This window comes from Plasmodium coatneyi, chromosome 13, assembly GCF_001680005.1.
Source record: "Plasmodium coatneyi strain Hackeri chromosome 13, complete sequence".
NCBI lineage: Eukaryota > Apicomplexa > Aconoidasida > Haemosporida > Plasmodiidae > Plasmodium > Plasmodium coatneyi.
Window position 1 is genome coordinate 299,552 of NC_033568.1, and position 26,252 is coordinate 325,803.

The 26,252-nt window shown below is 34.0% G+C and overlaps 5 protein-coding genes across 5 annotated transcripts; all 5 read right to left on the minus strand.

Annotated features, from left to right (window-relative positions):
- Positions 1-1,916: 1,916 nt before the first annotated feature.
- On the minus strand, positions 1,917-5,300 carry PCOAH_00048160 (Uncharacterized protein; the record flags this gene model as incomplete). Its single annotated transcript, XM_020061599.1, has 2 exons — positions 1,917-5,063; positions 5,187-5,300. 2 exons carry the CDS (start codon positions 5,298-5,300, stop codon positions 1,917-1,919), a joined length of 3,261 nt encoding a protein of 1,086 aa, XP_019917402.1.
- Positions 5,301-9,334: 4,034 nt separating this feature from the next.
- PCOAH_00048170 (Uncharacterized protein) lies at positions 9,335-9,889 on the minus strand (the record flags this gene model as incomplete). Its single annotated transcript, XM_020061600.1, has 2 exons — positions 9,335-9,583; positions 9,746-9,889. 2 exons carry the CDS (start codon positions 9,887-9,889, stop codon positions 9,335-9,337), a joined length of 393 nt encoding a protein of 130 aa, XP_019917300.1.
- Positions 9,890-12,007: 2,118 nt separating this feature from the next.
- Positions 12,008-13,919, minus strand: PCOAH_00048180 (Uncharacterized protein; the record flags this gene model as incomplete). Its single annotated transcript, XM_020061601.1, has 2 exons — positions 12,008-13,579; positions 13,707-13,919. The coding sequence occupies 2 exons, from the start codon at positions 13,917-13,919 to the stop codon at positions 12,008-12,010; spliced, it is 1,785 nt and encodes a 594-aa protein (XP_019917306.1).
- A 2,909-nt stretch (positions 13,920-16,828) lies between these two features.
- On the minus strand, positions 16,829-18,176 carry PCOAH_00048190 (Uncharacterized protein; the record flags this gene model as incomplete). Its single annotated transcript, XM_020061602.1, has 2 exons — positions 16,829-17,782; positions 17,913-18,176. The coding sequence occupies 2 exons, from the start codon at positions 18,174-18,176 to the stop codon at positions 16,829-16,831; spliced, it is 1,218 nt and encodes a 405-aa protein (XP_019917202.1).
- A 3,509-nt stretch (positions 18,177-21,685) lies between these two features.
- Positions 21,686-22,789, minus strand: PCOAH_00048200 (Uncharacterized protein; the record flags this gene model as incomplete). Its single annotated transcript, XM_020061603.1, has 2 exons — positions 21,686-22,456; positions 22,580-22,789. 2 exons carry the CDS (start codon positions 22,787-22,789, stop codon positions 21,686-21,688), a joined length of 981 nt encoding a protein of 326 aa, XP_019917471.1.
- Positions 22,790-26,252: the final 3,463 nt, after the last annotated feature.

Here is a 26,252-nt window from a genome sequence, read left to right on the forward strand (position 1 = left end):
GAAAACACAAGCAACAAATGCTTCCCGTTTTTTCGTTTTACCTAAACTTTTAGTGTTCATTTTAGATCCATGCACAGATTGGGTTATAACGGGGCGCCCCCACAATTAAAGTAAAAAATGTTGCATCTTTGAAAATTATTATGAACAGCATGTAACATACATACGTCTGCTAATTCTATTTTGTTAAAAAAGTTTGCCATTTATGCGTCTAAAATAAATTCGGAACGGAAAAATGAAGAATCGACCTTTTTTCCTACAACCTTGAATTATTATGTTAAGAAAAATCACGCTACCCCCCCAAGGTGCATCACTCAGTATACGTAGAAACAATTGAACATTTTAAATAATCCATTTGAGGAATAGAAAACACATACATATGTATTTCTACTTAAATTTTGATTCTACATCGTCCTTAAATTTGTAAATTCCTTGGGATATACTGCTAAATTGGGCTCCCTATTACACACTGCAGCTTGGTGGGAAATATCTTCACAGAAACTTGTAAGCGTATGAACGTAAGAACATGTGAACATATATAATCCCCCTTTGTTAGCTAATTCACCGTGCACACCTTTCCTATATAAAAATATAACACGTTACCCATTTTGTTTCATTTTTCATCATTTATTTGAAACTCCCCTTTTGAAGGTGCGCCCTTTATTTAAACGGTCTACAATTGAAAAGTCTTGCTGTTCACGCGGATCGCACGTAGTGGAGCATTTTAAAAGTCAATAGAACGGGCGTTCATAAATAAAAACAAAATAGTGGACAGCACCAAACGGAACGCATCGTACTGAACATATTCCCAATTTTAATTTTTATTTTAATTTTAACACGGATGTGCATGTTTTCTGCCATATTATAACCTTTTTTTTACAGGAGAATGTGGGAACAAGATTTACACAACTATAATGAATAGCCAACGTGGAAAGTTGTATTGAAAAATAAAAAAATCAATATTTTTGTTTAATCAGATAATAAAAATTTTAATAAGAATTAAAAAAATAACTTAATTATAAAAAATGAAGATAAATATATATAATGAATAAATGTATTTTTCGTTAAACACAACTAATTCAGTATTACTGTACAATAACTAAAATTCTCTAAATTAGTAAGCGCTTAATTTTATATGCAAATAAAATATATATATGTATGGTACAGCTTAAACTTCTTTAAATGGTGCACGTAATACAAGAATTACACAAAAAGAAATAAAAAAAAAAAATTAATAAGTAGGTGTACATATGAATGCATACGATAACAGTCGAACATTGCACTAAAATAATACTCTGCATTGAAATAATATTTTCCACATGAAATAGAAAAAGATAAAAATTACTGGTTCCCTTGAAAAGTAAAAAGCTTCGCATGTTTTTTTACCTTCACCGTAATGTATATTTTGCAGCCTTCTCTATATTAAACGTAGACTTTCAAGCTGATCTTGATCTCTATTTTATTTCCTTTTATACTGTTCATTTTATTTATTTCATTTTATACTGGTTTCATTTTATGCTGTCTCATTTTATACTGCTTCATTTTATACTGTTTCATTTTTCTATTACAATGCTAGTCCCATAAATCCACGCTAAAGCAAATAAGCTTACATTACCTATAACCAGGTATCCGTTACGAAATAGGTGCTCCTCCAAATAGTGTGATGTCTAGCGTAAGGATAACTATAGTTGGGTATGGAGTCTATACCCACAACATAGCGTGGGCAATTTTTTATGTGCCATTTTATTTTTTCCTTTTGGGATGATCGTTTTAAACCTTGTATACTTGTATTGCACTTGCACCATATTCTTATTTTGCTTACTTATTTCTTTAATTACTAGTAAAACCATACTTTCTTCACAAGTGATTCCTTATATTTATATCATAACTTCTCAAAGTTCTCTCGTAACAATTTCACTTCATTTGAAAGGGCAGCAGCATAGGCAAGAAAACAAGCTCCTTTTGTTCTTCTTTTTATTTTTTTTGCCTTTTTTATCTGATGAAGAAATTGGACCTTCCGTATATATCTCGTCTTCGGGATCATCTTCCGGGGATTCCGTTAAACTATCTGACTTTTCTCCATCTTCTAAAGCATTTGGAGAACTTTCACCTGCAGAATCATCTTTCGATTTTCCAAACTCATCTTTTCTTTCTTTCTCTTCATGTTCACCTTCTAATTCTCCAGGTTCTTTTACAACAGGACTCTTATCAATTGAAGAAAGGCCTGGTAGCGGTTTTTCCTTATTTTCCCCTGCTAACTTAACATGAGAACTGTCACTTGATTCAACATTTGTTCCTGCTGGTTCACTTTTATCCCCCTCTTGAGAGTCCTTTTCTTCCTTAGGGCAAGTGTATTTGCACAACGCAGAAGACGGAGGATTGTTCTGTTCAGTTTCGTTTACCTCAGGTTGTTGGTACTTACACAACGCATAAGCAAATGGGTCTTTCGTGTCAGCTTCCGTTAGAGTTGGAGTCTTATCTGTGGTGGAGGGATCCGTTGGCTTGTCCTTCTTTTCAGCTTCTGTTACAGTTGGAGTCTTATCTGTGGTGGAGGGATCCGTTGGCTTGTCCTTCTTTTCAGCGTCCGTTACAGTCGGAGTCTTATCTGTGGTGGCAGGATCCGTTGGCTTGTCCTTTTCAGCGTCCGTTACAGTCGGATACGTGTACTTTCCATACGTGTATTTTGGCTTGTCTTGTTTTTCAGCGTCCGTTACAGTCGGATACGTGTACTTTCCATACGTGTATTTTGGTTTGTCTTGTTTTTCAGCTTCCGTTACAGTTGGATACTTCAACGTTCCATAAGTATATGTTGACTTGTCCTTTTCAGCTTCCGTTACAGTTGGTGTCTTATCTGTGGTGGAAGGACCTGTTGGTTTGCCCTTCTTTTTAGCTTCCGTTACAGTTGGTGTCTTATCTGTGGTGGAAGGACCTGTTGGTTTGCCCTTCTTTTTAGCTTCCGTTACAGTTGGAGTCTTATCCGTGGTGGAAGGACCTGTTGGTTTGCCCTTCTTTTTAGCTTCCGTTACAGTTGGAGTCTTATCTGTGGTGGAAGGACCTGTTGGTTTGCCCTTCTTTTTAGCTTCCGTTACAGTTGGAGTTTTATCTGTGGTGGAGGGATCCGTTGGCTTGTCCTTCTTTTCAGCTTCCGTTACAGTTGGAGTTTTATCTGTGGTGGAAGGATCCGTTGGCTTGTCCTTCTTTTCAGCTTCCGTTACAGTTGGAGTCTTATCTGTGGTGGAAGGATCCGTTGGCTTGTCCTTCTTTTCAGCTTCCGTTACAGTTGGAGTTTTATCTGTGGTGGAAGGATCCGTTGGCTTGTCCTGTTTTTCAGCGTCCGTTACAGTTGGAGTCTTATCTGTGGTGGAAGGATCCGTTGGCTTGTCCTGTTTTTCAGCGTCCGTTACAGTTGGAGTCTTATCTGTGGTGGAAGGATCCGTTGGCTTGTCCTGTTTTTCAGCGTCTGTTACAGTTGGAGTCTTATCTGTGGTGGCAGGATCCGTTGGTTTGTCCTTCTTTTCAGCGTCCGTTACAGTCGGATACGTGTACTTTCCATACGTGTATTTTGGCTTGTCTTGTTTTTCAGCGTCCGTTACAGTCGGATACGTGTACTTTCCATACGTGTATTTTGGTTTGTCTTGTTTTTCAGCTTCCGTTACAGTTGGATACGTGTACTTTCCATACGTGTATTTTGGTTTGTCTTGTTTTTCAGCTTCCGTTACAGTTGGATACTTCAACGTTCCATACGTGTATTTTGGCTTGTCCTCTTTTTCAGCTTCGGTTACAGTTGGATACTTCAACGTTCCATAAGTATATGTTGACTTGTCCTTTTCAGCTTCCGTTACAGTTGGATACTTCAACGTTCCATAAGTATATGTTGATTTGTCCTTTTCAGCTTCCGTTACAGTTGGAGTCTTATCTGTGGTGGAGGGATCCGTTGGCTTGTCCTGTTTTTCAGCGTCCGTTACAGTTGGAGTCTTATCTGTGGTGGAGGGATCCGTTGGCTTGTCCTGCTTTTCAGTACCTTCTACTGTGGGGTAGTGAACTGTTGGGGGAGTATCCGTTGGTTTGTCCTGTTCTTCGGTATCTTCTACTGCGGGGTAGTGAACTGTTGGGGGAGTATCCGTTGGTGTGTCCTGCTCTTCAGGATCTTCCTCTGTGGGGTAGTGAACGGTTGGTGGAGTATCCGTTGGTGTGTCCTGCTCTTCAGGATCTTCCTCTGTGGGGTAGTGAACTGTTGGGGGAGTATCTTTCAAATGGCTTATTTCTTGATCATCCTTTTGTCCCTCTTTTAGCATGTTTTCTTTTTCATCTTCTTGTGAATCTTCCCCCCTTTCTACCTCCCTCAGTCCTTTTTTGGGCGTGTTTTTCATAGCATTCTCCTGTGAGTTTTCCCCTCTTTCTACTTCCCTTTGTCCTCCTTCTGGCGTATTCTTCAGTTCAGCTTCTCCTGAATATTCCCTTTTTCGTCCCTTTCTTAACCCCCCTTGTACCTCATTCTTTAAATTGTAATTACCTCCTCCTTCACCCTTGTCATATAACCTCAATCCACTATACATACTATTCTTTAGAGGATATATTGACTCTTCTTCCTTTACCTCGACTTTTGACTTCTTTCGATTTTTCTTTTTTGGGGAGTAAATGATTGTGTTACATGCTCTTAAAGAACCTGGCAGCGTGTCCATTAGAGAACCTGAACCTTCACCATCGTCATAAAAATCCCTTCTCATAGGAAAATTGTGTCTGAAGCTCTTCACATTTGGTCCTTTATAAGGCACTCCCCGAGGCATTTCATAGGGACCCCCCTCCTTGAATCCATATCCTGATGCTTCATATTTTTCATCACACCTTCTTTTTCCACTATCTAGCCTCTCCTTAAATTTAAAACGCTTCGTTTCATAATTTTCAGTATACTCCTTATAACCAGCAGGTATAACTTGCTCCACTAAACGAGTTCTATGAAAGCGATTCCCCCTATGGTTACTATGATTCAACGCTAAAGACCTGCTCCTTAATTCAAAGTCATCACCAAAGTCATTTTTCTCACCAGGCGCTTTACCATATTTACTCTGAGAAGTGCGAAAAAAAAAAAAAAAAAAATGGAATAGATGAAAGAATCGTCAAAGTGTGCACATAATCTGAAGGCAAGATGAGCGTACACACAATTGCGTACTCGTATTTTATTGCCTTACTTGGTTAGAACAATTTAGTGCCGAAAATATAACAAAAAAAAAAGCTGTTTTTATAAAGAAGAGGAAAATATTCAATTTCCCTCTCCTACTGTATTCCTTTATTCTTCCCATCATATGGCTTGTTCTAAAATTTGTAGTTTTTTTTATAATGCATTCACATCAAAAGAAAATAATATTCATTTATTAATTCAGCTTTTGTTATCTCTTCTTGTTTGGCCACATATGGAAAATTACATACAAAATAAATGTGTAAAAAATAAAAAATACAAACTTTCTTTTTTTTTTTTTTTTTTTTTTTCCGAATGGAGAAATATACAATACACAAAAAAAAACTAGGAAAATGGTAAAATGTGTAAATCAAAAGATATTAATAAATGCCAAAACGTATAGACAGATTTATTCATAAATTTAGGTGAATTACCCTTAATAATTTTCTCTCAAGGAAAAAATGAAAAATGAACTGAACACATTGGGCCAGAATTAAAAAAATGTTAACAAAGTATACAAACTGAACCTAAAAGGGCTCACGTTCAAAACGTACGCTTAACCTTTTTTAGCAAATCAAAACACTTACTGTGCTTAAAACACATCTTCCGATCCTTCTTTCTTTAACTATGTACACAAGTACATGCATATAGGTGGTTGTACATATTATTCATACATATTTTATATACTTATTTTTATACAAATTTTTATGCATATATATACATATTTACATACATATTATGTATGCATTTATATATGTATATATTTATGTAAACATTTATATAAACTTTTATATAAACATTTATATAAACTTTTATATAAACATTTATTTACATATTTATATAAATATTTATTTATATTTTTATGTACGTATTTATATGCATATTTATTTATATATTTATTTAGATTTTTGCGTAGATCCTTGGATATTTATGTAGATCCTTATTTACATATTTAATTTACATATTTACATAGATCTTTTTATATAAATATTTATTTTTACATGTTTATTTACGCATTTACATAGATATCCATATAGATCTTTCTACCGGTACTTATTTACAAATTTATTTACATATTTACATAGATCTTTTTATATAAATATTTATTTTTACATGTTTATTTACGCATTTACATTGATATTTATATAGATCCATCTACCGGTGCTTAATTTACAATTTATTTACATATTTACATTGATATCGATATAGATCTTTCTACCGGTACTTATTTACATATTTATTTACAAATTTATTTACATATTTACATAGATATTTACATATTAATTACATGTAATATAGGTGGATATAAATATTAATTTACATGTAATATAGGTGGATACACATATTTATTCGCATATTTATTCGCATATTTATTCACATAATTATTCACCTATTTATTCACCTAATTTATTCACATATTTATTCACATATTAATATTCATGCGCATTTACTGCTTCATCCCTAAAGTGCAACAATAATGCAAATTTTTTCTAAAAAAACAGAAAAGGGGAAACTACTCCAAAATTTAGAGTAGCTATATTCGTACACCCCCCTTTTTACTGTTATACGAATTATGCGGCATCCGCGTTATGGGTATACGGCACATTTTCACCACATTTCTGTATTTTTTTCCCTAAAAAAAAATTATACAAATCTAACAGTTTCTTCCCTTCACTTAATATCAACTTGAAAATACGTTTTGTTCTGTACCTTTTACATTTTTTCTAAAGTTACAGAATAAATCGTAATATATGCTGTGCTAATAATTTGAAGAGAACGCGTATTATTGCAAGCGCGTCGTCCCCTTTACACAATTACGGCATGGTATTTTATATAGTATACCAATTTACCAATATGATGAATAATAGCAATTGTGAAACTTCCCGGATAATGCCTTTTTTGCACTATGCCCATTCTAGCTATTAATAATTATGACTCCCCACATTTAATGCTTCCTTTGAAAATGTATATGCCAACAGCTAGTTGGCGCATTTAATGAGCGCTACATACCGTTTATCCATCCTGGTAGTTTAACACAAACAGGTAGCCCCTAAATGAATATGTGCACTACTCTAAATATCTCCTTCTCTCCCTCGCACTTCCTTCCCATCTACTTAGCAAATTGGATTTCATAGTTTGAATCCTGTTACTAATAAGGAACTTTCTCCTTATTTTTTTAAAAGTTTGTAAAATGAACTACTTTTCTCTTCAAAAAGGCTGAAAAATGTTCTTACGCTTAGCTTCCCTTTTCTCCACATAGAGAACGAAAGAATTCCATTTTTTTACGAGCCTTATAGCTTCTTAAACATTTTCCATTCATGCATATGTACCTACTCTGGCCTTCCCTCCTTAGTTCCTCATTCTTTAAATAATATGCCCCCCGAGTATTACTTCTGCACCACGGCACGCGTCAGGATATGTCTACATAAATATTCGCTCCCGCATATATCTACACAAAACCTCTTCCCGTGTTTGATGCAAAATGTCTATTCGGTTGAATCATTCGAGGAGGGCACATAGTAAAAAACACGCAAGCTCTGACGTTCTTTTCTTACTATAGCTTGAAACTTTCCAGCATAGTACTTTTATCGTTTTGTATATATTCTAACTGCGAATATTTGTAGTCGCCAATGAGAAATTCTTTTGGCACATACATAAATCGCGAAACGTAATTGTTCCTATGCACAATAATGTGAAGCTTATAGAAAAACCTGCTCAGGTGTATAAACCATTTTGAAGGACCCTCAGAAATACATATTCAACTTAATCACTAATAAAAAAAAAATTACGCATGAACGTGTTGTAGGGGTGTAAACGTAAAAACATTTCAGCATATCTAAAAGAACGCACCTCTTAACAAATTATGCACCGCAAAAGGTTTGTAGAGTTCTTTACAAAAGATAAAAATAAAATGTGCTCCCCCAAATGGCTAATTCCACATGGCACCCGATATATCTATTATGTCAATATCCTTCCTTTTTTCCTAACATAACAATTGTCTATAGCAATGACGCAACCTAAATAATTACACTGGTTACTTCTAAACGTATATAATGCAAATGCCCCCTCTGCTAAAATTATTCTCACAATAATGCACATGGCACACCATTCATACCTTTTCGAGACATGCTCCAAATAGAAAAGGTAGATTCATTAAAACCTAGTTCGACAGTTCACCCGTTTAATGGTAACAGTATATTTTCCTAATCTAACCAAAACGGAAGACATTTCTCGGCCGTCCCCGTCAAATCGTTCTAACACTCTGCGTGTACATTCATTCGATGTATGAGTAAATAGCGAAGGAGGATAAAATGTTCCTACTTGAAACGCAATAACTCACTTTCGGATGCACTCACGCATGGTTTACGCATATCCAGATACTAAAAGAAATGTGTACACAGGATACCCCCCTTTTATTTTATGCCTTTCCACTATATGTAGCTGATCTTATTAAAATTAATTTCCACCTCTTTTATATAAAGTTCCTAAATATTTTAGCATGTTCATAAACATAAGAAAAAATTTTATTACATGAAATTAAAAAATAATAAGAGGAAATCTCTAATACACGGTTAATTCAAGTAGTTGCTTGAATTATTCCATGGGGAGTGAATCACCAAATCCGCGGGAAAATGATATTCTACAGTCCGCTGAAACTCCGTTTAGAAATTTTTAATCCTTAAAGATTTTGATGGCGCATCATAAGTTATCTGGCCGTTCAGTGTGCACACAGTTTTTGACCTCCCTTATAAATTAAATTTATTCCCAGAAGGTACATGTACGATCCTCCCGCAAATATCGCGTGTATATGCCAAATTGTTGCAACTTAGGGGGGAAAACACCTCATACGACAGTTTGAGCTTAGCTTCACTACATTTTAGCTTTCTTCTTCTCTACAACTGCTGGTGTGCGTTACACAAATATGTCCTTTCTTCTTACTTCGAAACGTCTTGATTCACCATTTGTCCCTTTCGATAGCAGCTTGATTGCAGAAAAGAAAATTACGTTTCCACGATATCCTTTAAACGGTAATCAGAGTCAGTCCCTTCGCATTTTGTTCAGTCCTTCTGTCGTTCAGTCTAGCCTAGTCCTAGACCAATATCTCGTGTCACATCCAGTATACACTTCCACACTAAATTGGGGAGAATTCACAAAATAGAATTATTCGTCGTTCTGCGATTCGCTGTGTTGGTAATTGTTCTTGAATTTCTCATTTAATTCTTGTACAACTTTATCATAATTTTCGTCTTTCCTTTGGAAGTAATTCTTCTGCTTCTTTTCAGAGGTGGTAGCATCTGCGGAATCATCGTTCATTAAACCTTTCAATGAAGACTCACCCAACTTTCTTGAAAAACCATTGTGCCTCTGCAATGCATTAAATTCCTTTCCATTTTCGACGATGAGGGTGTTCTAAGAAGGAAATGATATATAACACACATGTTTTCTTAAAAATTCCTGCGGTAACATTTATCTCTCCCACAGAAAAAAAGCTAAACACATAAGTGAAACATATATACGGAAAGACAAAAAAAAAAAATGGACGCTTTTAAATTTTTCAATTTTTCGCTATACCTTGAGAAAGAAACATACTAGAGAAATAACGAAAAAAACAAAAACCTTAGAGGTGGCAACTTTGGCAAAACCTCTACTTCGCTTTCCTTGCTCCATCAAACATCCGGAACGATTGTTGGAGTTCTTCCTATTTCCTGCCGCCATAATGAAGGACTTAACGCTTCTTATTTTACTTTTTCCCTCAGAAGATGGATAAAAGCTTTTGTTTAATAATAAAAGAGTACCCCTTTTAAAATGTATGGTCCGTTTTTCCCAATATGTTAAGGAAACACAGGGTAGTAATATTTATATATATTAGATTAATGCACTGAAGGGTGAGGGAGTAATCAAAACGGGGGAGAGTCAGATCAACCTAGAATGTTACAAAAATTTATTTTTAAAAAGCGCTCCAGTTGTGCAAGGAAGAACTTTTTTAAATTAAAATTTACTCAAGTTAATAAAATTCATAAAATTCATTCTTTAATTAACCAATCAAAAAAACAACCAACCGATCGACGAATCAACGATCAACCAATCAACCAATGAACCACTTAACAGTCCAACCGATGAACCGATGAACCAATCAACCAATGAACCACTTAACCGTCCAACCGATCAACCGATCCTTAAAACAACATTTTTAACAATTTTAAATGGTTAAATTTAAAGAAAGAAAATTTTAACTTCCCTTTTTTTGCCCATCCATTTTGATAAAGCGAAGCAGTCATTCAACAAAATAAAATTCGCAACCAAATAGCAGCGAAAAAAAAAAAACGGTCAACACACCGACACTCTCATCGCTTCAGCGCTACTTTTCAGTTTAACTGCTACAATGGCCAGTACAACGGCCACATCATTTTATAATTTCTTCGAACCAAATAACTCAATTATGTAAGTTCGCTCACTCAGAACGAATTTACTTGATTAGCAAATTACAACTTCCATCAAAATTTTAGCAACCTTTATGTGTAATTTTAAGAAGCTTGCGTTATACACAAGGTTAAACGTACAACTTTTTTATAATATATTATTTCGTAAAAAAAGAAAAAAATGTAAACTCCCCATTTTTTAATGTAATTATGTAACCCAGCGTAAATATGCTAGCTACTTCCTCAGCTGCGATAAGATAAAATAATTCGCATAAAGCTTATTGTATTAACCCCATCGATGCATTGCATAATAAATTTTTTTTTTTCCCCCCCCCCATTTTTATACTAACACTGCTATTAAATGCCAAGAAGATGGCCCTATACACTATGTTGCATGTTTCTAAAAAACATAAAATAATTAAATGCTATTTGTTCCTATTATTAAGGAATAGACTTCTTGCTGTAATTACACACCATGCGTATAAATGGTGCATCTCGCAGTAACAGCAACTACTGAGAAAAAAAAAATAATCGCGCAAAATTAATGCGCGAAAAACGTTCGAAATGGAGAAACAAACGGCGAATGGACAAATTATTACACTCACCCAAATAACAACATTTGCACACTCCTTACACATGTTAAGCCAAACAGTAAAGGCCAAAATATGCATGCACGTGTAAATTTCTACAAAGAATGCACAGAAAAAAGGTTCTAATCGTTCAATAAATCCTACTCATTTGTTCTAATTTCAGTGCACACGTATATTTACTTCCATTATCCTACAGGGGGATGGTATATTAATTTTTTTGTTTTATTCTATATGCTTTTTTTTTTCCTGTTAATTTATACTATTCCTATTAAACTATCCCCTGCTACAATTTATCATTTATTTGGTTCTAAAATGGGTTCCAAGAAGGGGTAAAATTGTGGCTATATTCATACATGCACAGAATATATATTTTTTTCCCGTATTTTATAAAAGACCCCAAGTGAACGAACAACAATCGAAAGATTCTACACAGTAATATGTCGTCTCAAAAAATAATCATTCCTTCCTCTTCAGATAGGACTCTCCTTTGTTCAACACTTGGGCAAAATTAGGGGAAAAAAAAAATCCGCTTTTTTCTTCTCTCACAAATAGAAGCAACTCTTCTTTTTTTTTTTACCTAAGTACCCATTTTGGAGTTCACTTGTTACCGTAATTCTGCTAGCCCATTTTATCGATCCATTGACAAGGGGAAAAATGTAATACACCCACGCGGTGTGTACAATACAATTTCACAATTTATAATATAATTCAACTGTATATGCGTGTATATACATCTTTCTGCGTGTTAAAAATTACCTATTTGTCTGATTTTCTACTTTTAAGCTTACAAATAAACAGTGCACTGTAGCACCCGTAACGGAATGTTACGCTTCTTGTACGCTGTGACTTTTTAGTCTTTCCATTAATCTCTCCTTCCACGAATCCATCATTGTAGTTGTCATGTATGTCCACGATTTCCTCTTTTTATCTATGTACTTGTAAAACTTCTCTTTCTTGCAGGGTCCATTTTGAACTAATTCTTTAAACTCTAAATAATCATTGTGTTCCTTTTGCAGCAACTCACTTATCATGTAACCAGCGACTTCTTGCCATTCCCTTCTTTTAATGTGATCGGGTATGTTATATTCCTTCTGCACATCGTCACACATTTTCCACAAATCCTCATTCTTCCTTAAATATTTTTCTCTTCCGAACAATTGAACATAGTGCCAGATTATAAACATGTTTTTTCTGCTCACATCAGGCGGTAGTTTTGCGATCCTCAAATTTAGATCCCTTTCTGTAATCTTCTCACCAATATCTTTCATCGTAACACCATATTCCAATTCGCTATTATCTTCCATACTATAAACGACATTTTCTTTTAGTTGTATATTTTTGTATTTACTGGCGTCAATGAAATCAAAAATTTCTTTCATTTCATTTTGGCTTATTTCTTCGTACAAAACGTCTTCATATTTTTCTTTCAACTCCGCTGTAGTCATTATTCTATTTTTTTCATTTCCCTTCTGCGTGTTAGTATTTGGAGTGTTTCCCTTCTGTGGGTTCGTATTTGGAGTGTTCCCCTTCTGCGTGTTCCTATTCGCAGTTGTTCCCTTTTTTGTGTTTGTATTGGGAGTGTTCCCCTTCTGCGTGTTCGTATTGGGAGTGTTCCCCTTCTGTGGGTTCCTATTCGCAGTTGTTCCCTTTTTTGTGTTTGTATTGGGAGTGTTCCCCTTCTGCGTGTTCGTATTGGGAGTGTTCCCCTTCTGTGGGTTCGTATTTGGAGTGTTCCCCTTCTGTGGGTTCGTATTTGGAGTGTTCCCCTTCTGCGTGTTTCTATTCGCAGTTGTTCCCTTTTTTGTGTTTGTATTAGGAGTGTTCCCCTTCTGCGTGTTCCTATTCGCAGTTGTTCCCTTTTTTGTGTTTGTATTGGGAGTGTTCCCCTTCTGCGTGTTCGTATTTGGAGTTTTCCCTTTCTGCGTGTTAGTATTTGGAGTGTTCCCCTTCTGCGTGTTCGTATTTGGAGTTTTCCCTTTCTGCGTGTTAGTATTTGGAGTGTTCCCCTTCTGTGGGTTCGTATTTGGAGTGTTCCCCTTCTGTGTGTTCCTATTCGCAGTTGTTCCCTTTTTTGTGCTTGTATTGGGAGTGTTCCCCTTCTGGATTGTCTTTTCCGGCTCATCAAAATGTATTTGCTCGTTTACTGTAGTAATTTTATCCTCCTTTTCCATACAACTGGGTATCGGCTCGGGGCCTACTTGTTTCAAGCTCTCTTGCATTTGTAATTGTTCCTTGCACTTTCCCAAATGAACACTATCTTCATTTTTAAGGGCCTGTCCACCAGATTCAGCACATTCCCTCAGTTGTTTTATTTGAGCTAATTTCCTTGAACATCCATTTGTGCTTATTTCTAATTTGGAAAAGGATTTCCACTCTTCATTATTGTAGTACATATTCTATAGGCATAGTGAAAAAAAATATCCTTTTTCAAAAGAAGTTTTTTTTTTTTTGTAAGACTAAAATTGGGCATAAAGAAATATATCCACGGGCTTATGTAGACTTCAAAATGAACAATTATCCTACCTGCATAAGGAGATTCAAAAGGGTTAGAACAAACAAAATAAATATTCTGGACCTTGCAATCTTTGTGTAGATTTTACCTGTAATGATTTTATTTCCCTGCTCTAATGAACGGATGCAACGATTTTTAAAACTGTTCTTATTCGCCACTAAGGAGGAACTACTCCTTCCCAAACCACCATGGAAGCACCCACGACCACATAAGTCACCATCCATTTTTTGGTATATTACTAAATTCTATAATTTTAAATGTTCTATTTTTTACTTATAGTTGGATTTAAAACATTAAATATGGAGAGTTCATATAAAAGGGCAAAAAATTTCGCAAAAAATCACATAAAAAAAAAATGATCTAATAATTATAATATTAAAAATTTTAGATAAAAAAAAAAAAAAAAAAGTTCTACAAAAAGTTAACTTACTAAAACCTTAAAACGTACGGAATAAAAAATTCTTTATATATTGTAATTACTACATGTATAAAGCATACAACTGAACAAATAGAATAAATCTAACGAGTAAAAGGGATGGGTTGGGGTAACATGTAAAAAATATATACCTCTCTATAATACCTCGTTTTTTTTTTCTATCAAACATAAGCAACGGTACGAAGAAGATTATTTAAGTTCTATTTACTATATTAATGATAAACCGATCCATATCAAATTACTTTTTTTGCACCACAGCCACAATAATTCACGTCGTTTCATCACTCAAATTTTAATATTACGTTTTAATACATTTAACAACGGAGCTAGTGACAGATGCCGCACAACAGGACGCTTATTCAAAAATGAACTATTTCGCTTTTTTTAAAAAGGAAGTGCGCCACCAAAACAGTGATTTATATATAGTTGTATTTTCTCCTTAAGCGCAAAAGGTAAAAAAAAAAATTATTCACTAAACATGACATCTCGAATTTAAACTCCACACAAGGGTTTGAACACATGTTTGAACACATGTTTGAACGCATGTTTGCAAACCTTTTTCTGAAGGTTGATTTATTTTTCTAAAATGTGTTAATATAACCATTTCATCTAAAAAAACATAGAATGGTATTACGTTTCTGCTACTCTCTTGATTCTTTTCTTTTTTTGTCATTACTTGGGCTATGTAGAATTTTATCACTTTTAAGCTTATCCTGTTTGGTATTAAAAAATTGAAAGGAAAAAGCAAAATGTTCTGTTTATTTAATAACCGGTGTTGCAAAATATTATATAACATTTTTGGAGCACATTTGTTACAAAAAAAAAAAGAAAAAAAGAAAAAAAACACACTCTAAATGACAACTTAAGCTAAACAGTCGTGTGAAGTTAAAAGGGGAGGAATATCTATATAGCACAAAAAATAGTGATGCGTCAGCATGAAAGGATGTCTGAACAGTTACATAAAGGGGCATAGTAATTTTATTCTTTTATGTTATACTATGTTGCGTTGTACTATCTGGGCAGTGTTAGTTAAAGAGCTAAAAATTTCTAACCGGAACAATTTCGACAGAGAAGAGAATCCTCATGACGTAGGGTTCAATAATTTTTACCACTTACTATGCATCCTCCATTTGTCTGTAATTATACATATATTTTGCACGCCTATACATGTGTGTGTGCCTACACGAATGTAATGGAACGGTGATAACCTTAAATTGAAGGAGCTTAAATAATTTCATTCCATCTTGTGTAAATTCCCTTTAAGATAGATATCTACATATATTATAACTGCATTGCTTTTTCCTTTTTACAACTTTCTGAAAGTACAAAAAAAGGAAGTTCATGACAATTCTGTATAAATATTTTGCACTTGTAATATTTCTTCTTCAGACATGCAATTTAGTTTTTCCCTTTTGATAAACAAGTCAAAGGAATAAATTAAACAACATCGGTGATGCTTAAGCAGCAGGAAGTCTATTATACGCAACTGGTATATAGTAGCTCAAACAAATAAATTGAGCAATTGGAAGTTGTGTGTGTGTCCGTATATATGATACGTGTGTATGCACAGAAGAAATCTTTCATTCCACAGCGTGAGAATGAGTGAATAGGAAAATAAATAAGCAAAAAAAGACATGAGTGTATAAACAAGTACGCATACATATACACACACATATCCATGTACAAATATGCACACATTTCCAAATTACTTGCAAAAAAAAAAAAGGAAATCGCAAGCATGTGTTTTCCTTTTAATTTTACAATTTACTCAAAAAAAAAAACAATTAAAATTATTAATAGAGAGCCATATGGACAATGATGCTCCAGAACAAGCACCTGCGCGAAAGGTCTACATGCACATGCACACCTATACATACATATATACATATTTATGACGTCAATGCGTCGTGCAGTCCAGGAGGAATACCCCCCTTGGCACATTTTAAGGATGACCAATTTCACAGCTTTACAAAAACATAGTGTTCAGAAAATAAATTTTTCTGAAATGTATCCTATTAGCAGCACATGCCCTTATTTTTAAAAACTGTCAGTGTGGGCAATTTCTTCAGACTCCTCTAAACTGCACAGATCTTTCAACAAAAAAAAAAAAAAAAAAATGAGATACACTCGTAGGTCATTATGACCTTACTCAGTTTGAGCATCCTAACGGTTTTACTAAACATTTGATAACCAAAGTAGCCATAGCACCCTTATTCATCTTCACTGTTGCAGAGTACTCGAAAAACATAGCACTTCTAATTTCGTCCATTCTACTTACTTGATTTTTTTTCCACCACATGTCTGAATTCACACAATTTATATGAATCTTCTCCTATATTTGAAATCTCCCTTTTTTAAATCCCCATCCCCAGGAGCAAGCACATATGCAGAACAATACATACGACTCCTTCAGCCCCTGCCTTAGATTTCATAAAAAAAAAGAAAAAAATTCTCTTCTATATAATTCACCCTTCTCTTCATTTTTTGAACATTCATATTTGTCTAAAGGCATAAGTGAGCTTAACAGTTTAAGATCCCACTCACCGACGATCATTTCTGTAATGGAAATATACCTAATTATCCTTTTCTTCTTTTTTTAAAATCCTAAGACATCCTTCTACACATTTTACTTTCGCACCTACATACATTCGTACATATACATGTGTACCTGCACATGATTTCTTGTTCACCATTTCTTCATACACTTAAGTTATCCACACTAGTAACCCTTCGAAGTCTTCCATTTACAGGTCCTTTCTTTGTTCCGGGGCTTCTATTTGTAGTTTCTGCTGAAGTTGCATTAGCTTCTTCCTGTTCGGTGCAATGCTTTCCAGATTTATTTCGATTCGCAGTTCCCCTAACTCTCCATTTATAGGCCCATGCCTTCATTTTTAGTGCTTTTTTCTTTTTCCAGAAGCTTAAAAACAAGGTTCGTCTGTTTTTTCCTTCTTTGAATATAATGCCGCTATCATCGTCTCCCATATCTTCTTCTTCTTCCTCTTCTTCTTCCTTTACTTGTTCTTCTTCGTCGCTGCTCCATTCAGATTCATCTTGACAAAATATTTTTACATCTTCTAAGGGATTAGCAAAATGTACTTTTCGCTTTTCTCTTTTTTCACCTGTCTTATTTTTCAAGCAGCTCCGCAGTACTTTCACTTGCCCATCGGATGTTGTCCCTTCTCCACTGGACGTAGTCGAATTGCCGTTCCTTCCTTCGGAGTCTTCACTGCTTGTTGTAGCGCTGCTTGCGGTTGTTGCGTCACTACTCGAGGTAGTCGAATCACTAGTGGGGGTTGCCGTATCACCGCTAGTTGCTGCCGTATCACTGCTAGTTGCTGCCGCGTCTCGGCTAGTTGTTGCTGTCTCGCTGCTTTCTGCCTTCACAGCAGCACCAGCTTCTGCTTCACCACTGCTAGAGGCCTTCACATTAGCACTGTCCCCCTCCGCAGGACCACTTCCGCTTGTCTCTTCCTTATTCTGGAGATGTTCTTCCTTTTGCAAGGACGGCTCAGACACATTATTCTTTTTCACTGTGCTTGCGGGAACCTTCATAGAAGGAGGACTTTTTCCTTGCTCGGCTAATTTTCTTGAATATGTACTACTCAGTTGCACTTTTCCATAAATGTTTCCCTCATCAGAAATGGACGTATTCTGCAAAAGTAATTAAAAAAGAAAAAAAATTCACTTATGAAATAATGATTCCTCAAAAATGACCTTTTTAACAAAAAAAGAAAAACGGTATGGCAAGTTTGTTTATTTTCATTTTCCTATTCTCTCATACTTGTACGAACAGATGTAGCAGGGTAAAAACGAAAAAAAAAAAAAATTTTGAAATTATAAGATTCTTGAAATACTTTTTAATATCAATTTTACTTTCTTCTAACGAATGGGTGAAGAAATATTTGCCACTTCTCTTTCCAGAATGCACAGCTCTTTTTTCTGCTGTACTGAAGAGGATCCTGTCCAGCATCCTATCATGCATTTTATTCATTCCATTCATTTCCTTGTTATCAGATATTTCTATTAAAGAACTAAAAACTTGCATTCGTTTCTTTCACTACGTGGTGTAAAAATGAAGGAACATCATAATTCCTCATTTACACCTTTTAATATCTTCCCCCCAAAAAAAATATAGAAACAGAAGTGGGGCGGCTATATTATATATACATATGCATTACATAATTAGTAAAAACAATATAAGTATATATGCGGCGGGGCTACGTCAAAACATGATCAGCATGGGCATGGTTAGAAAAAAGCTTCTAATTAACCTTACTCTTTTTTCTGCGTAGCTTTATATACATGTGAAGATTTCTACACCTGCGTCAGTTCCACAAAAACAAACTATTGCTATATAACACATTTTTTATAAACAACAATATTTCGTAATATTTTGATTCATCCAAATCCATTTTTCTATTTAACCTATAATACAACATATCTATAATATAAATATATAACTTTATACAAAAAAAAAGAAAAAAGGAAAAAAACAATAAGTTACCTTACTATTTTTACCTTAAAAAATAACGTAAATAAATAGTTACAAAAAAATATAAAAAAAAAATAAACCCAATTTATAATATTAAATGGTATTTTACTGATATAAAAATACGTACTAAAAAAGTCTAAGTCCTTTTTTTCATAATTATTGGTGTTTGTGTCATTCTTAAATTTTCGAGGAAAATTTTAGATATCGTGGAATTAAAAAAAATATGCGCTAAACGTTTTTTTTTTTTTCTCCTCTTTTTTATTTTCCTTTTATTTGTAGTTTTTTTCCTGTTGCCCCTTTTTTTTTTTTTTTTTTTTTCAATTTATACCGGGGTTTTTTCCTTGATTACCCCTATGTTTTGAGTCCTTTCTTTATTTTCCTTCCTCGAGGTTGATGTATTCTCTAATTTTACTATAATTTTTGTTTTATTCTATTTCGGGGAAAATTGCCTACAAATGCAGGGGAATGAAGGAGCACTAAATGCGTAACGAATAATAATTAACGCTATTTATGCATGTAGTGCAATAAAAGCACACCCTACAACAGTAGTAATTTTTTCAATCTCTAAAACCTTTTCTTCCGTCATTTTATATTTGCTCGTATATTTCCTTCCTGCTTTCCTAATTTTTCAAGGGAATGGAAAATATTAAAATTTCTTATGCAGTCTATTTTTTAAAAGCGCTTGTTTTTATTTGCGATCCCTTTTTATATTTTTAACCCTTGTAATTATAAATAAGGGGTATTCACGCAAAAAAAAAAAAAAAAAAACATTTTCGACATAGCGCTAGCGGTTTTCATATCAATAAATCAATTTTATACCCTTTTTATAATGCCCCATTAATGGGCTTATATATATTTTTTTTTAATTTTTCTGCGCTTTGTGATCACTATATAATTTCGCTTAAAGCCACCAGCGAAAGGAAAAAAAAAAAATAAAATAAAAGGACAAGCAAATTGGATCAGTTGAATAATAACACACTTCTTAATAAGCAGACTTTTTCGCATTGTATATATATATACACATTTTGGCATGTCCAACCATGTGTGATACATCGTTTTTACTTATATAAAGGGTTTCATAGAACATGTATCCCGCATTTTCCGGATCCTTTTTATTTTTTCCATGTTGCTCCATTTCGGCTATCCCTCTTTGCTCCTTCATAAGACAGTTGTTCCAGTTCGCATGACGCGCTGGTTCTCCTCTTGCTAGTCTTTTTCTCATTCAAGTAGTGAGATATTTGATGTTCTTAATAATGATGTAATTTTATTTATCGATATATACTTGCATAGAGATAGATATGCATATATACGCACTACCGCCCATGAACGAGCCATAAAAACAAGTGTGCAATAGTTATAAAACGCACTGAACCATCAGCGTGGCAAAAATGTATGTAATGATAACCATGGAATTTACGTTCTATGAATAACCGTACGATATCCACACAACGCGCATGTTTGTCTCATTTGCAACAACAGGAAAAAAAGAATAAAAAATTTTCTCCAAAAGGGGTTTCCTGATAATGTTACAATGGGTGACATGTCTATAACGTTTAGTAAACCAGAAGAGCGTCCATGCAAAGGAAGCGCATTTTTGTTTGCAATTCCTTTATATATTTACTATATCTTCTTTACGATTTGCCGCGTTTTATATACCTTATCCCGATGAGCACTGTTCAATTTGTTACTTCTTCTTTCATAAGGGCTACTCCTATTTAGTCCTACTGTGACGCATCGCCATTGACTTATTCGAGTTACTCTCCCCATAAGACAGAACGATAAATTAAACAAATTCAAATGTTAGTTTAGTGTCCATTTTTGCTCAGATTTCTTCCACGCGAATTGTGAAAAATTATATCCTTCATTCAGATTAAACACAACCTTGGGGGAGGGACTATTTTTTTCTTTTTCTAAAATATAGCCATTATAAAGAGGGGAAAAAAAAAAAAAAAAAAACAGCTGTTCTTTTCTCCTCTGCTGATTTTTTCATAACTACTCGAATAAAATTACCATCCGTCCGTGCATGCGTGCACATTTTTACAACCCAATTAGCAAACATTTAGCCCAATTTTTTTTCTAATATTTTTCACGCTATTATTATTCTGATGAAAAAAGAAGCTTTTCACTTTTCTCACATTAAGAAAAGTCTACCGTTATTTTAGAGGTCCCCTCGGCTTATTTCTCACTTTCGCGCAGAAAAAAGATAACTGAGGGAGGCAAAAAAGAATATTGCGCTTGCGTAGCATGGCTTATTCATAGTTCGCCAAAAATATAAGCAAATTCCCCCACATACGTGGCCTTCACATGCCCTTCACATGCCCTTCACATGGCCTCCACATGCATACAATTGTGCGCTCAACATCTGACGTACCGACGTTTGGCTGAAAAGATATTTTAATTTTATAAAATATTTCCGCTACGTGAGCTAAAAAGTAATCAGTTTTGGTAGATTGACAAAATGTAGAAAAGCAGTGGGTTTTTTAACTTTTTTTTATACACGTTAAAAATACATAGACAGAGGTATAAACATATGTATATATAACATGTACCCAAGTATACATACGTAGTACACATATGCATATTCTGTTAGGGGTGAACTGTGCACGGTGTGTATGATGCTTGAAGGTGATAAAATGAATGTACATTTTTTTCATCCAAATGATCAAAAAAAAAATAAATAAATAAAATATAATAAAATATAATAAAATAAATAACTTTTAAAAATCGTACGGATTGGCTTAACTACCAGGAATTTCTCCTTACGTGGTTTTGCTACACTCATTTGGTGAATTAAAACTTTATATGCACACGTGGTACGCATCCTCTTGGCGCATCCTCTTTGCGCGTCCTTTTGCAGCTCCACTTTTTTTTCACAGTTCATGTAACTTTTCAAAAAAGGGAAAGGACTTCATACAGTGTTTGTATATGATAGGTTTATAAAATTATATAGTAAAATAATATCGTCTCGGTTTGCTATCATCACCACTGTTGAACAAAAACATCGTTTGTTGTCACGCAAGAGATATGCTATGCTACCCACGGGCAAAGTGCATTTTTAAAATTCATTGATTTTTTGCTCTTTGTAAAAAAAAGTAAGCATCTTTTATTAAATTCAGGGTATATAACAATAGGTACGTTTTCTGTGTTCCAATGAACATCATCAACAGGGGGGGGATGGTAGGTAAAATAACTGGAGCTACATTAGTTATATCACGAATTACATTTTGAATAAGGGATGGACCTTCTTCTTCTTCTTCATCTTCTTCTACACAGTTACCAGCAGTATTGCAACAGGATTTATTTCCACACACCATGCTGTGTTTCTCATTAATAAATTTTAAAAATTGTAACAATTGTTCTGGGCTGTCAAAGGGAAATCTTTTATCTGCACTTGAACCTGGAGTAATACCGAACCTTCTTTTCAAAGCCTCTGGTGGTGGTGGCAATACTTTTAATAATTGGATAAGTTCCTCTTCAGTCAATTTTGGTGGACCATGATGGTGGTGGTGATGATTATGTCCTGGTCCTGGTACGTGTCTGGCTTCTTCCTCTTCCATTGCCATCTTATACCTTTCTTCCATCTTTTGTCGGTAAGATTCTTCTGCCATTTTTCTGTATTTTTCTCTATCATCTTCTTCATCTTCCTCTTCCTCCTCTTCAACATATGGGGTGATGCTACTGTCTTCTTCACTTGTTTCGGGCAAACTTGCTATTTTTAATTTTTGTTTTGGAGAGGATACCTTTTTTAAGAATTCTCCCAGGCTTCGATTAGCCCCCAAGTTCATTGGTCCTTGAAATTTGTCTTCACACTCAAATGTGTTTCCGAAGGTGGTCTACAGAGGAGCGAGGATTAAAAAGGTTAACATTAGTTCACGCTTATACTTATAAACAGATGATCAGAGCATTTTTTTTTTTTTTTTTTTTTTTCTTTTCCTTTTAACTGCATGCATTTTTACCTCATTGAAACATTGCAACACCAACACTAGAATACCAAACATGGAAAGTTTGAGATAAAATGGGAACTTGTTGTCCTTCCCATTTTTGTGGCTTTCCCAGGTGTTCTTTCCGCATGAACTAGAATCTTCACTTGCTACAAAGTTTTTTTCACTGTTTCTTCCTTCATTTTGGGCGACGTGCGAAATATGACTTGTATTCCTGTTAACCATCTTGTTTAGTAACTATATTCTTAATTTTCAAATAGATAAAGAAACACAACAGAACAGAAAAACACGACTGCTTTATGTAGTACAGAATATGATGCAGAAATAAATTGTCCACAAATAAAACACTATTAAAAAGAAGAATGCTTTTCTTTTATTATTTTATCATAACTAGAATGTTTAAAAATAACATTACGTCTTCTGTTTAAGCCCCAAATTGAGCAAAATAAATTCAGTAAAACGTAAAAATTACTTATAACAACAACAAAAAAAGAATAATTACTATTAAAAAGAATTTTTAAATATTTAATGCATTTAAAACGGCTACTTCATTATGGGCGTTCTTTGCAAAAATTAATTTGTTCTTTCAGACAAAAAACAAAACGCTACAAGAATAAACTAAAATGTAATTTTTTCAATTAAACCTTCTCTATATAATACTTTAAAGAAAAAAAAAGAAAACAACAATAAAATATAAGGAATAAATATTATGAACGGAATGTTTCTTCTCGGCATAAAAATATATTTCTTGTCGCTCAATTATTATTTTTTCGATAATATTAAAAAATTAAGGCATTACATATTATATTTATTATTTATTCATTATGAATGATAATTCTTACAAGTAAAAGCGCAGAAACAACGTTTTCTTTTAAAAATTTATGGGCGAATGCTGGCATGCTATTATATGCTAATAATTATTTCTTGTTATTCTAAAAGTACGAAATAAGGAATTAACTTTAATATTTGTCACATTTGTTATTATTTATTTTTATCTATTTGTTATTATTTATCGCATTATTATTATTATTATTCATTCCTGTTATTTATTCATGCTTATTTATTTATTATTTTTTTCAATTCTATACTCTGTTAATAAAACGCCCCTAAAGAAAAATGCATAAAATTAAACGATATACTTTAATATCCGTATCAGGGACAAAGTTAATCAAAAGTTGTAGGTCGCATATAAATGACGTATGCATATATACATATATTTAATACATTTATACGATATAGTAAAAAACAAAATACGTCAATAATAGGTATGTATATATATATATACTTATTTAAGGCTATTGTCGTTTCTGCTCCAAAAGAAACCCAGTGACCACTTCAAGGGCCGATACCCTTATTTAGGATCACGCTTCTTCTTCCTATCCGTTGTTCAAATTCTTCATTGAAAAAAAATAAAAAAAAATACCGCGCCACTTTTGCATAATCTGCACATATATTTAGATCATGCCGCGGTTTTCTATACCTTTTCAGATCCTTTTTTTTTTTTTTTTTTTATAGTAATAATTTAATAAATGAATTAAAAAGTATACCTTAAAAAAAACTACGGTATCAGAAGGATTATAATTTTTTTACCCATGTTTATTTAAAAATTCTAAATTGGAGGAGCGCTTAAAAAAGGGAAGTCGTGTCACTCGCCTTCCTTCTCATTAAAGTATAAAATAAAAAAAAAAAAACCTTTTCAAATAGCAATTTTCCCCGCCCTGTGGAAAAAGTACTTGTAGAAAGTTGTATATATTCGCCTAAATTCGCGCAACTAGGTTCAAAATTGGTAGTTTTCCTTCCTACATGCGGAGAATTTAAAATTCTCTATTTTTGGCACCATAAGCGTGTTTAATATTCTTTATTATTTGCCATTATATAATGTTGTATGTGAAATACCTTCCATTCGACGAATAAGTCAAATGAGCGGAAAAATAAAAAGTCATTCTAATGTGATAAAGCTAAAGCTAATATATAGTAGAATGAACTGACGAGTGATCCCCCCCCCAAAAAAACAATAAATTTATTATACACTAAGAAAAAAAATTATACCACGCAGAGACTACTTAGTTAGGAGGTATCGAGACGTAAGGCAAAACTCCGTTCACTTTCGAACCATGGAACTGTTTAATGTGGCTCGCAAAAGGGGTAAACGGAAAGGCTTATGTAATTATATACTAAAGGAAAAGTATAGCAGTTTTATTATGAATGGCATAGCGTACATAATATATATGGCCTATAAAAGGCCATTAAAATGACTTTATTCGTAGCGTGTAAAAAGAAGCCACAGATCGCTCCCCCTATAAATAATCCTTCCTAGCAGACGCATATACCATACATACACATCCATATATACATCCATATATGTACACATATATACCCACATTTTTGTTCGATAAAAGTATTTTTTGGTTCTTTAAAGAAAGCGTTTTTCTTAATTTATTCAGACAGTTATACTAGTTCAGGAGCGATATGATCTATAACTGCTACTTTGCTTCGGCCATTACTGCCACTTTTTGCTAGAATAAATTTCCCCCCTTTCGGCTTTTTATGACCTTCCTCTGTAAGTCCATCCCATCGGTAAACATAGTGAAAAAAATGTACAAGAGCGTGTACCTGAAATAGCGGTAGGACTTCGCTGTGCGGCCCCTATTGTGTAACATTATATTTGTCCTTTACTATTACGCTATAACTCTGTTCTGTGTAACAGATGTAACAACTCATGATCCCGTCCGAATGATCAAACGACGGAACGACCGGACGACACAATGCTTTCCCCTTCCGTGCAAATGGAGGGACGCGAAAATGTCCACACCGGCCTTCCCTATATGCACAACAAATAGGATAACCAAATGTGCATTCATCTACTTCACCACACCATAATTAAAAAAGAAACTAACATCGCTGAAAAAATATAATTTTAAAAAAAAAAATTTTAATGATCTTTGATAGTTATAGATAAAAGGTGATCAAAAGTTGCAACACTGTTCTAGCCAACTTTATTTGTCTTAACTGTTTTGAAAAATGTGCTATGCAAAAAAATTATAATTGTTCCTGTTTACTATAAATATTGGTACCATTTGTTAAAATGGTGACAGCGCTTCAGCTGTTTCGCACTTATATAGGAATAGCGAACGTGACAAAATGGGGAGACGCCCCTTTCTTGGATGCCTTAAACAGGATGTCGAAATGAAAAACCGCGGGGAAGTGAGCCAACTTAATTCTTCCAATATTTCCCAAAACGGAACGAGGAAAAAAAAAAAAAAAATATCATATCATATCATGTCACATCACATCATATCATGTCCTGCCTTACCTTACCATGTCACACCGCAAAAAGGCTTATTTCCCATTTAACAAATATGCATGCAAAATTTTAACCATTACATGAACGGGTAATTTGCGCAAACGCTCGAGTAGCATAACATTATTCTTATCTTTCATTTTTTTCAACTGTGTGCTTTCTTCTTCAGGCTGATAATTCATCAGATATGCTTTAAGAAAATGTTTTAAGTGTACACCCCCACATAGCAACCCGTTATTTCGAACAAGCATATACATATTTTTTTTTTTTCCTTTTCTTATTTTTTACAACTTTTATTTTTCATTTTAATGCATTATTTTATCTCACACTTCGTGTAGGTATATTTTTTTCAAATTAAATTGTAAAAGGAGAAGATCCTTAAATGCG